This window comes from Anolis carolinensis, chromosome 6 (assembly GCF_035594765.1).
Source record: "Anolis carolinensis isolate JA03-04 chromosome 6, rAnoCar3.1.pri, whole genome shotgun sequence".
Lineage (NCBI taxonomy): Eukaryota > Metazoa > Chordata > Lepidosauria > Squamata > Dactyloidae > Anolis > Anolis carolinensis.
In genome coordinates this window covers 26,017,298-26,035,026 of record NC_085846.1, presented here as the reverse complement: position 1 = coordinate 26,035,026, position 17,729 = coordinate 26,017,298, and the positions used below count along the sequence as shown (strand labels likewise).

Below are 17,729 nucleotides of genomic sequence, written 5' to 3'. Positions count from 1 at the left end.
ATTATGTCATTACATGGGTGGATTAATGAGTCAGGGATTGTAACTGTTAGGGTCAGAGGAACTGAAATGTGAAAATTACAATAAAAAGAGTGGTAATGACCATAATAGTTAACTACCAGTATTTTGGGTGGTGTCAGTCATCCTTGCACATGAATATTGGCAGGCAAAAATCATTCTTTTTGCTTAGCTTTTTAATGTTGGGCAGTCAAGTTTTCCTTGGAAGTTTCCTTTCCAAACATCCTAAAAGGACTCCTTTAGCCATCGTATCCCTGGAGACTCACATTTTTCTCCATTGTGTGTGCATTACAATTGTTATTTATGATTAGTGCCCATTTATTCTTTGATCTAGAGACTGTTCTGTTTGTCCGATGTAGAATGCAATAGAATGCTGATAGCAAACTAAGGCACAATATAACACTGAAAAATGAGTTAGTATACCAACTGTGATGTTCTGGAGAACATTATGCCCTGCAAAAGAATTGCCAAAGCTGAGATAGAAAACACAATTGGCATCTATGTCTGCACCAGACTCAGTGTTATGTGTTGGTCATCTGTACCGGATGTCTGTTGCTACTTGTGAGTAGTTTGTTTACACTTTCTTATGGCTTGAATAGGAATAAAGCCTTTTAACTACACTACCTCAACTCAACTACATAAGGATACATGAAAAGCAATGAAATACTGTTGGGTAATGGTCACTGTTATGAAAATTATCAGTGTTTTTTGCATGTAAGTTCCCACTGTATTCCTTAAGGCTTCGGGAATGGACAGTTAATACCACTGCCCACCATTTACAGTATTTGAGCTCCCAAACCACACAAACAGAGCCTGAGTGGCAGTACAATTTTGCTTCTCACAATTCTGAAAAAGCAAAAAGCCAGAGCAATTTGAAGGGAGAAGAGAGACTTCTTCTTTGATCCAGGCTTCATAGGTCTTTCTTTATCTTCCTGTCATTGGAGCTGAGGATCTAACTTCCACATTAATCTTGCTCTTCTCATGTCACTCAGAAAATTTTCACATTAGATGAATTACTACAGTTTTGTAATACGTATACAAACATATATTTCACAACATATGCCTCAGAAATAATCTGTAATTACCTTTTCCATATATGAGTGCTTAAGACACATATCCCTTTGTTATGCATTACAGTGTCCTTTGCAGCTTTCCTACATGAAAGTAACATCCATGTATAAAAACAAACAAGAGTGAAATCATACTTGGACTCATTCTTCTCCCTAACACATGGCAAACTCAAAAGTTACATTTAAATTAATATTATTCAGAAATCACCTTCTGTTTATGCTAACCAGTGCTCAAAGACACATTCTTAGCTCTCGATGTGTCATTTTCACTGTGATGTTGTACAGAAAAATCTTGTACATCAGCTATAATTTCCTCCCCTCCCCCATTTAGAAATATTGATTTCCGTTAATGTGCAAAAGAAAATGTTGATAGAAGCAGAAAGGCCTGGAACCTTGTTCTTCTCAAAGGATTTCCACCCTTTCAAATGTCCAGGGGACAGCAGAAGGCAGGGAAATCTTGCAAGCAGGCAAGAGAACCTACCTGGATGTTTTTTTCACAGTCTGTTTGCTGGTGAAGGGAGAGCTCACTTTCTAGAACAAATTTCTTCCCACACTTGTCGCAGATCTGCATACGTCTATGAGTGACGTTCATGTGCTTCTCCAGATACCAGCGTGTGTTAAACACCCTGGGACACTTCTCACAGGTCAAAGTCTCCTTTTCTTCACACTTTGATTTCTGCACAGGTGCCTTGGGCTCCTTTGCAGCTTTCTTCTTACGCTTGGGGGGATCAACGCTTTTTCTACGACCCCTTGTAGTTCTGGAAGTAGGGGAAGTTGTGGCGGCTGCAGCAGATGCAGCTCTCCTTGTCCTCCTTTGTGCAACACTATCCTTTTCCTCTCTTTGCTCTTTTTTCTTCTGCCTCTCATTTTCCTCCTCATCATTACTGTCTTCAGTGGCCTCTTCCTCCCCACTGTCACCCTCCTCTTCCTCACTGCTGGTCTTAAGAACAGCAGTTTCTTTGGATTGGGAGGGGACCCCCTTCTCCCCTTTTGATACATTTAATGTTTGGTTGTTAAGGTTTACCTCTACTATTATCTGCTCCCTTTTGTAAGTCACTTCATCTTCCTCTTCGTCCTCCTCCTGCAAGTCGTCAGAGTTCTCCCTGTCTTCTTTCACGGCTCGGACCTCTCCTACTGTTCTGTCCTCCCTGAAATATGGCTGCTCTTCTCGTTCATGAAGATGTGGCTTACTTGCTTTGGGATCCACCAGTACAGAGTATGGACTTCCAGACTCCCTTTTGTACACTTTGGTGGACAAGTCCAGTTCCTGGCTGGCACCATGATAAAAAGGAGGTGGCCCTTGACCTCTCTCCTCTTGTGCCATCCCTGCTATGTGTGTGGTGCAGTTTTTAGCCATCTGCTGGCAAGCGCTGGCTGTTTCATTCATGGGGGCTCTCGATTCATTGAGCACCTTGTATCCCAGAATACCAATGTAGTAATTCCTCTGGAACAAGACGAATCGTCGAAAATAGCTAACACATGACTGCCTTTGGGAAGCAGAGCACCAAAGCATGTGTAGGTCATGGAACTCAGGTTTTACAGCACAAGGACACTGGCATCAGTTCACAGGAAGAAAGCTGCCAATCAACAGCTGAATATTTTGTCTAGAAAAGAAGGAGAAAATTAAGTCAGTGGCTGAATAAATATAGTCTTAAAATCATTTGCTACCTAATCTAGGCAAAGTACAGGATTGGCGGCACACATTGTTAACTATTTTCAATAAAGGACTATTTATCTTATTTCATGGATCAAGGGACAAAAGGTTTAATTGTACTGTTGGAAGTACATGTTTTTCATCTGATCCTTAGAGTAACGGAAGGCACAGACATCTATATATATAAAAGAGTGATGGCATCAGGGCAGCGGACAAAACAACGAAACTACAGGGCCCCCAACCTCGAAATTTGACAACACAACCCATCATCCATGGCTCTAGGTTGATACAACAAAAAGAAAAGAAAAATAAAGTCCTAATTAGAGGGAGAGGAATAATTGTTTTTATCCGATTGTTGCCACTTAGAAGGCTAAGCTCCGCCCACTTGGTCTCCTAGCAACCGACTCAGCCCAGGGGACAGGCAGAGTTAGGATTCACTTAGGCCTCTTCCACAGATTATCTAATTTGCACTGGATTATATGGCAGTGTAGACTCAAGGCCCTTCCACACAGCTATATAACCCATTTAGAATCTGCTTTGAACTGGATTATCTTGACTCCACACTGCCATATAATCCACTTCAGTGTGCATTTTATACAGCATTTTATACAGAAGGGGCCTCATATAATCCAGTTCTAAGCAGATAATATAAGATTATAAATATACAGTAGAGTCTCACTTATCCAACATAAACAGGCTGGCACCTTTAGCCTTGACCTTAACTACCACCAATTCCTCAATACTTTATTTCCCATACCACCATACTTCGCCACAGCAAAGCGTGGCCGGGCACAGCTAGTACATTTTAAAATGCTTCATTTATCATAAAGATGGCACAAAAAATGTCAAGCTATGAACTCAAGACATCCATATTGGCATTCTCTCAATCCAATGTTTAAATATTATAATCAAGACTGTCCTGCTCACTTCAAAGGATCAGTCTGAACGCAGATCAGAGATGGCTGCTCTCAAATCCAATCTTTATTGAAGAACACATGACTTTGGAAAAGTCAGGAATGACTCAATGTTTACATACAACTATTTTTATAACTTTTGATGCTACGTAACACCACACGTAAATATCATCATCAAGTCCCACCCCCAATATCACATTACTACCATTTTCACACACTAGACCAATTATAATTGTTTATACTTTCGGCCCCAAGTTCCCAGGCATATTCTATCTTCTTCTGCCAGGTGCTCCTGGGATTGTTTATGTTATGACTCCCAGTTACAGGGCTGAATTACCAAAGCCCTGTAACTGGGTTCCATGACATGGTGCCCTCCTTTTCTCCGTCCTCCTCTTCGGTTCTTCTTTCATCACAAGTCTGAAACAAAACAATAATTCTATGTGTCCATTTTGTCCAAAGTACCCATATATTTTTTCAGTAAGCTACGATGGAATACAGGGTGTATTTTCCCTAAACTTTTTGGCAATGCCAACTGGAAAGTCACCTCGTTGATAACACCCTGTATTCTAAATGGTCCAATATATTTAGGGCCCAATTTTTTCGAAGGTAGCCCCAGTTTGATGTTTTGGGTACTTAGCCACACTAAATCTCCTTTCTCCAATTTATCACCTTCCACCCTCTTTCTGTCTGCGAATACTTTATACTTTTTATGTGCTTCTTTTAAGGATGCAGTCACTTGACTCCAGCATTCCATCATTTGCGCTTTCCATTTCCCTGCCTCTGTTCCCTCATTCTCTGTCCATCTTGGCAGCTGGGGCAGAGGCTGTATTTCATACCCGTAAACTACTTCAAAGGGGGTTTTATTTGTTGCTGAATGTATAGTCGAATTAAAAGCTAGTTCTGCAAAAGCCAACCACCGAGACCAGTCATTTTGTCTCATGTTAGAGTACATTCGAAGGAACTGCCCAAGTGTCTGCTGAGTACGTTCTACCGCCCCATTTGTCATGGGGTGAAAAGCAGAACTTAAACTCCTTTCTGCTCCTAGCATTTCCAGGAATTTTTCCCAAAATTTTGCTGTGAATTGTACTCCTCTGTCACTGACCACTCTACTGGGACATCCATGCAGTTTGTAAATGTGGTTTATGTACAATTCAGCTAGTTTCTCGGCTGATGGTAGTTTCGTCAGTGCTATAAAGTGGGCCTGTTTAGAAAACAGGTCCAATACCGTCCAAATATAACGATGTCCTTTGCTAACTGGTAGTTCCCCCACAAAGTCCATAGCTACACATTCCCAAGGTCTGGTAGGTTCTGCTACTGTTTGTAATAATCCCATTGGCTTCCCTCCTCTCGATTTATTTCTGGCACAATCATCACATTGAACAACATGATTTTTTATGTCCTTCCTCATCCCTGGCCACCAGCAATGTTTTGCTATTGCTTTTGTTGTTTTTGTAATTCCTGTATGACCAGCGCTCTGGTTGTTGTGAAAACGATGCAAAATCTTGATCCTTAATGTTGCTGGGATATACAGTTTCTTGTTCACAAACCAAAATCCCCCCTTCTGCTCCCCCTGTTCTGCATTGGATGCGATCCACTGGTCTCCTTCATAAGACTGTTTCAGCTCGTTTCCCCAATTATCTTTTCCGTCGAGTTCAACCATAGCAGTGTTCTCCTTTTGGGTTTGTGCTCTTGTTCTGACAGCTAAGCCCCATTGTTTGTCAGAGAATATTGTTCCCTCTTTTGCTGTGGGTATTCCTTCGTGTTGAGGCATGCGTGAAAGAGCATCTGCCAAGACATTCTGCTTCCCTTGAAAAAACTTTAATTGGAAATCGAACCTGCTGAAGTATTGTGCCCATCTAATCTGTTTGGGGGACAATTTTCGAGGGGACTTTAAATACTGGAGGTTCTTATGGTCAGACCAAATTTCAAATGGGATTCCGCTTCCTTCGAGAAAGTGTCGCCAGCATTCTAAGGCTTTTAATATGGCTAGTGCCTCTTTTTCCCATATCGGCCAACATTTTTCAGTTTCGCTGAACTTCCGGGACAAATATCCACAGGGTTTTAAGTTCCCATTTTGATCCTTTTGCAATAGTACTGCCCCATACGCACAGTCTGAGGCATCGCAATGGATTATGAAAGGGCTCCTGATATCGGGGTGTTTTAGAATGGGTCCTTCTGTGAAGCATTCTTTTAGGGTTTCAAATGCCTTTTGGCATTCTGGCGTCCAACTTAGTTTGGTGCCAGGAGCTTTTACTTTTGCTGTCTCTCCTTTCCCTTTTGTTTTTAAAAGTTCAGTAAGGGGTGCGGTTATTTGCGCGAAGCCTTTTATGAAGGATCTATAAAAATTTGCAAACCCCAGAAACGATTGCAATTGCCTCCTTGTTTGAGGCACTCCCCATTCTTTTACATCTGATACTTTAGCTGGATCCATAGCTAACCCTTCTGGAGATATCCGATACCCCAGAAAGTCAATTTGAGTTTTATTAAATTCACATTTGGACAGTTTTGCGTACAGCTTTGCTTCTCTTAGTCTCTGCAAAACTTCCCGGACCAATTTCACGTGCTTTTCCTTATCTTCAGTCACAATCAAGATATCATCAAGAAATATGAATACCCCTCTGTACAACAATGGGTGCAGTATTTCATTTATAAGCTGCATAAAGCACCCGCCTCCATTTTTTAATCCGAAAGGTAAAATTTTATATTCAAAATGGCCGAATGCGCAGGAAAATGCAGTTTTCCAAGTATCCTCCGGTTTGATCCTTAATTTATGATATGCTTCAATTAAATCAAGTTTAGTAAATATGCTCCCTTTTTTCAATACGGTAATTAAATCCTTTACTAAGGGCATAGGGTATTTATTGTCCTTAGTAATTGCATTTAAATTTCGATAATCAATGCACAATCTTAGGGAGTTGTCTTTCTTTCTCCTGAATAACACTGGGGCCCCGAGAGGAGAATTGGATGGCTTAATGAAGCCCCGCGCCAGGTTTTTATCAATGTATTTCCTCAATTCCTCCTTCTCCTGCACAGACATGGGATACACTTTTGGTTTTGGTAAGTTTGCTCCGGGGGTTATTTCAATTTCTACTTCTATATTCCTTTTGGGAGGTAATTTACTTGCCTCTTTCTGATTGAACACATCCACAAAGTCTCTGTATTCAGGTGGCAATAGCAGTGGGTCTATTTCACCTTCTTCATCTCCCTCGTCCTCCTCTTCTGCAATCTTGCTTATCTCCCATTGCGTCTGCTGTTCTTTAAATGCTAGGCTCTTTCCTCTCCAATCTACTTCGGGATTTGCCTGTTCGAGCCATGGTATCCCTAATATTACGTGGTATGTGGCAATAGGGGCTATCACAAAGGATATTCTTCCTTCCCATTTGCCTATTTTACATGGGACCTCCCGTATTTCCTTTGTAGATACTTCCCCAGTAGCAACTGATCCGTCTAGCTGCGAAAACGCAATTGGGGAGTCAAGCGCCATCTGCTGGCATTTCAACGCTCCTGCTAACTCTGGAGTTATAATATTCCTGGAACAACCACAATCCACAAATGCCTTGCAGGTGGCCCGATTCTCTAGCCCCGAGAGGCAGATTGGCACTACTATCATGCGTTTGTCCCGACTCACCAATTTTTCTGGAGATTCTGGGGCTTGCACCTCCTCCTCCGCACGCCTCCCGGTTGCTGGCTTGGGCTTTGGGGGTTTTGGCGGCTCCCCCTTCCGTGCCCAGCATTCTGCTGCTCGATGGCCCGTCTTCCCACATACAAAGCATCCCGGTTTAGGTTTGTTGTCGTCTCCTCTGGAGGGAATCCCCGGCCTCCCTCCGGGTCTTTCCTGCTTCCTCGTTTCTCCTCGACCTCTCGCCACCGGTCTTTGCTGGCCGCCGCTGCTCCTGAAGCGCCTTACTTGGGCCAGGGTGGATTCAACGCGCCCCGCTAGTTGAATCCATCCCTGGAGCGTTTCGGGGTCATCTCTGTGCGCTGCCCAGCTGAAAATCTCGGGGCGTAGTCCCTCTTTAAATAATTCCACTTTGGTCACTTCAGACCACTCTGGTACCCTTTCCGCGAGGTGGAGGAATTCCTCTGCGTACTCGGGCACCGTTTTGTCCCTCTGCTTTATTCCTTTCAGCTGGTCTCGAGCCCTCAATTGCTCTAGCCGGTCTCTGAACCGGTTTTCCAGTGCGGCGAGGAAGCGGGGCACTGACCTCAGGCATGGGTCCTGTCTGGCATGTAGTTGCACATACCAGCTGGCCGCTCCTCTCTTTAGTGTGTTGCCGATGGCCCGAACCCTGCTTGCTTCGGAGGGGAATGTGTGTGCATTGTCTTCCATGTATCCCCTGATGCTAATTAGAAAAAAGTTCAGTTCGGCTGATTCCCCTCCGTATTCTAGCTTGAGATCTTCCCTTCTTGGCATCCATTCAGCGGCCCCTTGATGCTGTCTGGGAGGCATGGGGAAGGGTTGCATCGGGTTTCCTTGGATCACGCCGCGCCCCACTCCGGTGGTCATTCTGCGCGGCTCCCGAAATCCTGCCGCCGCTGTCGGCCCTTCCCCCCATCCGCATACTGGCCTCGCTGTAGCCCCCGCATCTCGCCTTTCCCCGTCGTACGGCACATCCTCCTCCTCTTCCTGGATCTCCTGCTCCTCTCCGCCTTCGTCAGCTAATCCACTGGACCCGATCCCTGGCCCCAGTGGTCTTTCTACTCCGACGCCCATTCGGGGGGTTGGGAGCTCTGTTGGGGTTGGCGGCCTCAGAATTCCCAGAGCTTGCTGGCGCTCCACTTCGCGCGCCATTCTGTCCCGGAACTCCAGCTCTTGCCAATATTCCTCGTTTCCCTCGTCCCTTGCCGCCGCGGGACTCTGCGTTGAAGCTCGCTGTCCCCTCTGGCTCCAATCGCCTCCTTTGCTTGGCTCTCTCTCGGCGCCATATCGGATGTGCTCTTTTTGGAGATTCTCTTCCAATATTGGCACTATTCTCCCCACGGTATCCGACAGCCTGGATAAATGAGTTTCCAGGATGGATAACCGCAGGGCCACGGTCTCCGGCATACTTCCTCCAGATCCCCAACTGGTTTCTGCCGCCGCCGGAACGCCTCTTCCCCCTCTGGGAATCCTCTGGGTCACGCCGTCCGGCTTGGGGTACCCCGTAGAGGAAGCTATGGCTTGCAATGTCTCTTCTGCCAACGGCAGAGCTCCCAGCGGAGGCCCCTTTGCTCCGTCATGGCTTTGATCTCCTTCCCTGCTCATTATCACTTCACTGCAAATTTGCAGGAGGGTGAGAACTGGATTCCTGACTTAATTGTCCTGCTCACTTCAAAGGATCAGTCTGAACGCAGATCAGAGATGGCTGCTCTCAAATCCAATCTTTATTGAAGAACACATGACTTTGGAAAAGTCAGGAATGACTCAATGTTTACATACAACTATTTTTATAACTTTTGATGCTACGTAACACCACACGTAAATATCATCATCAAGTCCCACCCCCAATATCACATTACTACCATTTTCACACACTAGACCAATTATAATTGTTTATACTTTCGGCCCCAAGTTCCCAGGCATATTCTATCTTCTTCTGCCAGGTGCTCCTGGGATTGTTTATGTTATGACTCCCAGTTACAGGGCTGAATTACCAAAGCCCTGTAACTGGGTTCCATGACACAAGACTACAAAAGAATTATAAGGATGCCACACAATTAAACCTAACCACATGGGTAAAGTATTCCTCCATTTTATTAAAAACATTTAAACATGCAGATTAAATTCATATTTATTGAAAATTCCTTTAAATAGTAGCTTAGTTTTCCAATTAATTCTGCATAACAAGATGAGCTTCTCATATTAAATCTCTAACGGTCTCTATAAGGCTGTGTTTCTCTGATTTCAGATTTGAAACTAAGAATTTGATCTGCATCACAGAACTTGGTGCATCCTGAAAATATCCTAACATTACGGTCTCAAATACCATTTTGAAACTTGTGAGCAGTATTTAGTAAAACAGGAATGCAGGAAGCTGTCTTGCATCAGAGGTCAGTTTAATTGTCCACCTAGCTCAGTATTCCCTACTATGACTGGCAGCTACTCCCTAGGGCTTGTGACACAAGATCTTTTCTAATACCAGCTACCTAGTTCTTTTAACTAGAGGAGCTAGGAATTGAATCTGGGACATTTTTCAATAAAAAGCATGCATGCTACTTTGGGACTAGCTGAAGTTTCTAACTATCTTTAAAACCAGCCCCACATAAAATGTATGCAACATTCAAGCATGGGTACTGTATTCTGTCTTTCAGAAGCAGGCAGAGTCAACACATAAACTAAGTTAGCTATTAAGTTCTCCAAACTACAGCTGCAATCAAAAATTACACTGAGTACAGTAGCATATTTGAATGGTAAATCCAGCTCTTACAGGAATAATGTTATCCTGTCTAAAACTGGTACATCAACAATGGATCTTCCAGTCATTAAAAAATTATATTACCATAACTAAACTGAAGATTATACACCATTAGCCAATCCACCACTAACTGCAGGTTTGTATTCAAGAACTGCAATGTCACATGTGGGTTTGGTGGAAAGGAGAAACAAAATTAAATATGATCTGCGGAACATAACATCTAAGAAGAACATCTTAACATAACATCTAAGAACATAACATCTAACACTGTGATAGGCTGTGTTTCAGATACATTGGACCAACCTGCTTTCAGCAACTTATGTAAATACAGTACCTCAAGCTACAATTATAAATTCAATTCAGGCATTTTATTTACAGGTATTATGAATATCCTTTAGGGAAAGTGATATAAGCACATACCAGAGAACAAAGGCAGTGACATTCCAGCAAAGTCACTCTTTCTCTGCACTACAAAGTACCATGGAAGAACTCTAACAGAAGGGCAATGGAAAGATTTCGTTCACGTACCAGAGGGGAATGTTCTGGCCTAAATATTCTATATTTGTTTAATTAAAGTACTGCCTTCTCCCAAATTAGGATTCAAGGCAGTTTATAATATAATGGGCAAGCTAGAGAAATGGTAGTCAGCATACGTCTCAAAACAACAATCCAACTTATGTAGCATCTATTGTTACTAAATAAGTTAAAAACATTTAAATTCAGACAGATCTAAAGACTTTGAAGTTTTAGACTCAACATCAACTGAGTCTGTGTCACTTTAGAAATATGGAAGGAAAATTTGGGACTTACGCTTCTATTGCTATCTCAAATATAGAAGACCTCCTGAATGAACTGCTAAATGGTTTATACATTACCTTTTCCTTTCTGGTCAATAATTTTTCTTTGAAAGGCAGTTTTGGTTACACAGAAGTTCCTATAAAGTCACTTGCATAATAAAAGCTGCAACCCTAAACATAAATACTAGGGTAAGCCCCACTGAGTGCAACTATCTTATATCTGAGTAAGCATGTCTATGTTTGCCCTGCAAAATTGAGAAATACTCAAAGTTTTTCATCTTTGATCTTTGAAGATGAGTAAGTCAAGAGACTTATGTATAATTATGTTCAAAATATCCCACAAAATATAAGGTTTCTCTATTTTAAAACTTCATTTTGAGAAATGCAGTACAAATAACTTTCATTAACAAATTATGGCTCTTAATTGTAATTTAAAAGCTTGCTTTTAAATTTGTCAAACAGTTACCCACATCAAATGTGCTTGAATATTTTATGAATACACCAGCGAGAAGTAGTCCTATTATATTTCAGTAAAAACATAATTGTAGGCAATGTGTTTAGAGGTGTTTAAAGTGCTCTCCAGTATTAAGCTATTTCACATTAAAGTTAAACCAATTTTACTATATTTGTGTTCAATTAATGAACCACATTATCCCAAGATTTAATTATGATATGCAGCTGATAAGTATTTAAATCCAACCTTAGTTAATGTGATGCTTTATAAAAAGAGGAATAAAATATGGTCTGTAAATAGCTCAGAGAACCTCTGGTGGTGCAGCACTGAGCTGCTAAACTTGCTGACTGAAAGGTTGACGGTTCAAATCTGGGGAGTGGGGTGAGCTCCTGCTGTTAGCCCCAGCTTCTGCCAATCTAGCAGTTTGAAAACATGCAAATGTAAATAGATCAATAGGTAATGGCGTTCCATGCAGTCATGCCGGCCACATAACCTTGGAGTGGCCTACAGACAACACTGGCTCTTTGGCCTATAAATAGAGATGAGCACCAACCCCCAGAGTTGGACACAACGAGGCTTAATATCATGGGAAAACCTTTACCTTTACCTAAAGAGCTCATAAGGGAACTATTCCTGCTGATCGCTTTTATGATTAAGAAATTAACTGTATGTTTAATCTACTCATTTTAAACACAAACATTTCCATTCTTAAGTCAAACTCAGGATAATAGTCTTTTACTCTAAAACACAACAAAAATAGAGGACAAAAGTCTTATGTCCTCAAGTGTACCTACACTGCACAATTACAGCAAATTGCCATGGTCTCCTGAAGTAGAATCCTCGTATTTCTAGCTTAGTGATACCTAGAATTTTCTGATAGAGTGTCTTGAACTGCAAACTAGATCTTTTTGGCATGGAAATCTAAGTATCTATCTAACTACAAGTTCTTGGTGGTATGGGGCTACCAAGTCACCTCATCTGTCTCCTGAGAAATCTGTATAAAGACCAAGTAACCGCAGTAAGAACAGACCATGGAACAACAGACTGGTTCAATATTGGCAAAGGAGTACAGCAGGGCTGTATACTTTCACCCAATCTATTCAACTTGTACGCAGAACACATCATGTGACGTGCAGGGCTTGACAAATCCAAGGCCGGAGTTAAAATTGCTGGAAGAAACATTAACAACGACCTTAGATATGTAGATGATGCCACTCTGATGGCTGAAAGTGAGAAGGAGCTGAAGAGCCTTATCACCAAGGTGAAAGAAGAAAGTTCAAAAGCTGGGTTGCAGTTAAACATCAAAACACCCCAGGATTATGGCAACCAGACTGATTGATAACTAGCAAATAGAGGGAGAAAACGTGGAGGCAGTGACAGACTTTATATTTCTAGGCGTGAAGATCACGGCAGATGCAGACTGCAACCAGGAAATCAGAAGACGTCTACTTCTTGGGAGGAGGGCAATGGCCAACCTTAATAAAATAGTGAAAAGCAGAGACATCGCACTAGCAACAAAGGCCCGCATAGTTAAAGCAATTGTATTCCCCATAGTAACCTATGGATGCGAGAGCTGGACCATAAGGAAGGCTGAGCGAAGGAAGATAGACGCTTTTGAACTTTGGTGCTGGAGGAAAATCCTGAGAGTTCAAGAAGATCCAATCAGTCCATACTCCAGGAAATAATGCCCGGCTGCTCACTAGAGGGAAGGATATGAGAGGCAAAGATGAAGTACTTTGGCCACATAATGAGAAGACAGGAAAGCTTGGAAAAGATCATGATGCTGGGGAAAATGGAAGGAAAAAGGAAGAGAGGCCGACCAAGGGCAAGATGGATGGATGGTATCCTTGAAGTGACTGGCTTGACCTTGAAGGAGCTGGGGGCGGTGACAGCCGACAAGAAGCTCTGGCATGGGCTGGTCCATGAGGTCACGAAGAGTCAGAGGCGACTGAACGAATAAATAACAACCTAACTACAAGTCCTAAAACTTTGCAAGGTGGACCTATGACAATTACAGTGATATCATAGAGCCATAGAGTTGGAAGAGACCACAAGGGTCATCCAATCCAATTCTCTGCCATGTAGGAACACACACTCTTAGTCCCAATTACACTGCACTATTGTATCAATTGCAGAATGTGATTTTTAAAAAATAGAATCTGCCTCAAAATAAGCCAAACCACTAACTCATCTAGTTTTTAAAAATTTCTACAGGCATTCCAAGATGTGTGTTCTTCAGATATGTTGGGATTAGAATGTCTATCACGTCCTAGTTACATGGATTAAACTTGGAATTTCTGACATGTAAACAATGTGCTCTATTACTTTCTCTTTTATTGGCTAGTTGAACCCACCTGAACGTGAGAAAATGGCAAATAAAAAAACCTACTTTTTAAACTTGAGAGAACACTTCCCTAGGAATCTGCAGTACTCCAGGGCAAATCTATGGTCAATTTCCATCAGAATAAATAACATTTTATGAACACCTACATAACTATGCTACTAGACACATAAGATCTTAGTCTCTGAAGCTATGGAGCAGACATATTTTTACAACGAAGAGACACACAATCAGCCATAACTAGTCAAGTAAACATGTAAGGCAATGCCCTAGAAATAAAATGGATCTGTAAGGAGAAAATATCTCAGTGGACCGCATACCTGTACAGAGAGCAAATATCCACATGTCCTTACACACAATGTTCCCCACATATCTGTCAAATGGGTTATACATTTTTTTACTATCTACTTCAGATCCAATATATTACTGAAACAGTTTTGAATCTGTTCTGAACAGGCAGTCATTTCTATAGAAGCTTTCCAAGGATCTTTAATTACCTGCATCACAGTAGAAGTTATTTCATAGTGCTCTATATCTTAGAAAAGGGTACACAACTTAGTATTTTGATTAACTCTTGTATTATGTCATAAGAAAATACACTCCTGACAAAAATGAAGTTAATATATTTTTCAAAATCTAAATGTATATTGATATTATTTTATTTGACGACAAACTGAGGGAAAGGCTGCACCAATATTATCAAATAAAAGAAACATCTACACTACCAATAAATGAGTATGCTCAATTCAGCAAGTCAGAAGCTATAATAATGAAAGAAACTATATCATTTCCATTAAATATATATCAATAACAGAAATGTTAACATAAAAATGATATGGGCCTGAATCACTACTGCTTTGCCTGTACCTACCAGAATAGATTCTGCTGATGACATAATACGCAGTTTAAATGCAGCTTACATGTTAAAAACACATGTGTCCATGTTATGTAACGACTACATTTTACTTCTCTGCTGTGAATTTCATACTTCATTACTGACTAAGCTTTAGACAGATTTAAACAGGCATACTCAAATTAGATTCACTCCTCTATTAGAGTGAAATAATGATTTTTCATAAAAAATAAATTATACTGAAGTCAGTTGAGTTTATTTTACAAGATCCATTCCTACACATCTACTTGTCCTACTTGTAATATACCCTACTGAACTAAGTAAGATTTATTTCCAAATAACACACATGACTCCATATACAACTACAATGGCAAATTGGAAGTGGAAATGAATTAAGATGGGATTTACTCCCAAGTAGCAGAAGTAACCAAATTATTTGTCAGAGATGGAGAATATATAATCCTGTACACACTGTTAGACTACACAGCTCCTTCATCCCTAGCCAGCAAAATAGAAAGGTTGATGTGAATGGGATTCCAAAAAATTGGGAGACCTCGAATTTCCCATTCCTGCTTTTAATGTTTATTTAAACACACACACACACACACACAGAGATATCATCAAATAACTTTGGACGGAGCAAGAGTACCAATAATACTTGCTGATGTAGAGGAACTGCCATTGGAAAAGCAACTAGCCTGGAAAAAAATAGTGATCTCCCAAGAAGGTACGGTAGTAATCTTGCCATGCTACCCATGAAGAAATAAAAGTTCCCTTTTGGTGCAAACAGCATAGAAATGCATGCAACTAATCTTTTATTCAACTATTAAAAAGAACATGTCATCTTCTAAGTGGTGGGGAAAGAATGGAGCAATCCATCCTCCTTCAGCCACAAAAAAGTGTTTAACTGCTGGTAATAGGAAAGAAACTCTCCTTACTTTCTCATTGCTCACAAAAACAAGTGAATTGCAAAGAAAGGCTGGAGTGATCCATATTTTATCTGCCAGTCTCCTCAATTGCCTTCATGGAATTCCTTGTTAGTTTTAGCCATTTGGCCAGTTGTTAGTACATGGGTAGAATATGAGTAAGAATTAAGTCAGAACATGGAAAAGAATAAAATGTTATGAATATATTCTGAAATTAGAATCATTTTATTAAATGTAAAAGACTTTAGCAAACATGCTCCAAGTCTTTAAAGTGGAGCAATCTTGTACATAAACACTTGGAATGAAATTCAACTAACTTTATTTACAGTTATCTTCCCGCCCCAAGATAAAAATAGTCATTTTAAGGTGGTATAAGGAAGAAAAAATGTAACTATTTAATCTACATTCTATTTGTTTTATTTCACAATAGTCCTACTCCTCCTTAAAAGAAATAAAACCTGCCTTAGCTGAAAGCCTAGTTACACCTACCACAGACTTTCTTGATGTAACTGAAACTCTCCTACAGGAAAAATAGAAACTCAGGTAAGAACATGTGAGCCAATGACTCTTCCCTGCCAATTTATGTTTGCTTTCTCCTGCAAACTGTTAACAGGCTTGTTTCTTACCTCCCTGCTTCCAAGTTCTACATGCACCTGTGAATTCCTAGGTGAGAAAAAGTTGCTGTCTGTGTGTACACATTGAGCCCCCTCCCATTTCAAACAAACAGAAAGCATAAACAGTTTCTTCCTGATTAAAACTTAGGAAAACGCCAATGATTTCCTTCCCGAAGAAAACCCTATGTCACCATCACATGTTCACAGGCAATTTAAGGACACACACACACATACACAAGCAAGAACTCTTCACTGTGAGTTGCAGGGTTCATTTTATACAGGTCTACACTTTTAGCAAATACATTACAATTCAGTAATGACTTCAGAAGTCTGTACAAATTAGTGCAATATTAATACACACCCTTCATATTACTATAAGAAACAATCACTGCTGTGGGACTTTTCTTTAGAAAGTAGTCTTAAATTTTATAAACAAATAAGGAATTTCACTGTTTTGTATCTTATTTAATTTTATAATCTGCACCTTCAGTCCTAATGGACCCCTCCTCAAAATCCAGTTTACAATAATTAATATATATATATATATATATATATATATATATATATGCGCGCAATTGTAAAATCACATAAAACACATGGAAACAGCAAAATGCAAATATAAAAATAATGTGATTGATGGAAATGGTTCCAAACATTCCCCTTGACAGAACTATTTCCACATCAAGTTGTCTGCTGTAAAATCTCTACATGCCCATTATAAAAATCTCTGGCATTCAACTGTACAGATTTAATTCACAGTAGGCCCTCACTTTGACTGGTCAAGGTACCTAGGCATAAAAATACCAGTGTCTCCCCTCCAAACATCTATCTAGGAACAAATAGAATTACTGCAAATACATGAAAAATGGATATTTTCTATAAATAAGAAACACTCCAAGAAATGTGTTATGCATGCCATTTGGAAGAGTTCTATTCTATTTGAAATATTCCAAGTGTACACTGTCATATATTCCCCCACCCTCAAATGATCTAAATGTTTTAATCAGAACCCTATGTCTATAATAAGGTAAAACTAGAAAAAATATAGCAGCATTTTCTGAATAATGAAATTCAGAGACTGGTCTATCTGAGATAACACAGTAAGCAAGAATCCACAGAAATTCATGGTTATCAATTGTAAGTTGCATTGGTTCACTGTTTTTAAGTGATAACCCAAGGTTCCCACAGTTTCCTGGATTTTCCTGTCATTTGAAGGTAATATGTAATGACCTGCTCTTGAAACAAAAATGTTATTTTTATTTAAAGTATTTTTTTTACCATTTTTAATAGTTTAAGACTCTCTAATTCCAATCGACCAAATGCAAATGACATAACTATTGGAAACTGTTGGAGGTTAAGAGGCATACTGGCCCACCAGGCCTCTTGAAAGACTGTACTCTCCTAGAGCACCCATAGGAAAAGCTGAACATTTATTCACCAAATCCACCTAGAAGATGTAGGGTCAAATCCTTTCATGTCCTTTTTGGTGCTCTATGGCCATTTTAGGTCAAGAGAAGCCTTTTTATTAACAAAAAACAATGTAGAAAGGATTATGGAGTGGATTTAAAAGTTCAGAACTGTCTGAAATATGGTTTAAGTTTTCCGCCTGACTACACACACCCCTGAGCATTTCTTTAACATGGACAATATTAATCAACACAGAGGTTCAGAGCTCACAACATTTTTCTTGCTAGAT

General features: G+C 40.5%; 1 protein-coding gene across 1 annotated transcript in view; it reads right to left on the bottom strand.

The window, feature by feature from the left end:
- Positions 1–17,729, bottom strand: part of znf652 (zinc finger protein 652) — a 42,413-nt gene that overhangs the window by 13,212 nt on the left and 11,472 nt on the right. The window contains exon 2 of the mRNA XM_003222632.4: positions 1,567–2,689. Within this exon, the coding sequence (XP_003222680.2) occupies positions 1,567–2,598 (1,032 nt within the window). The 5' untranslated portion in view covers positions 2,599–2,689. The remainder of the gene's footprint in view (positions 1–1,566; positions 2,690–17,729) is intronic.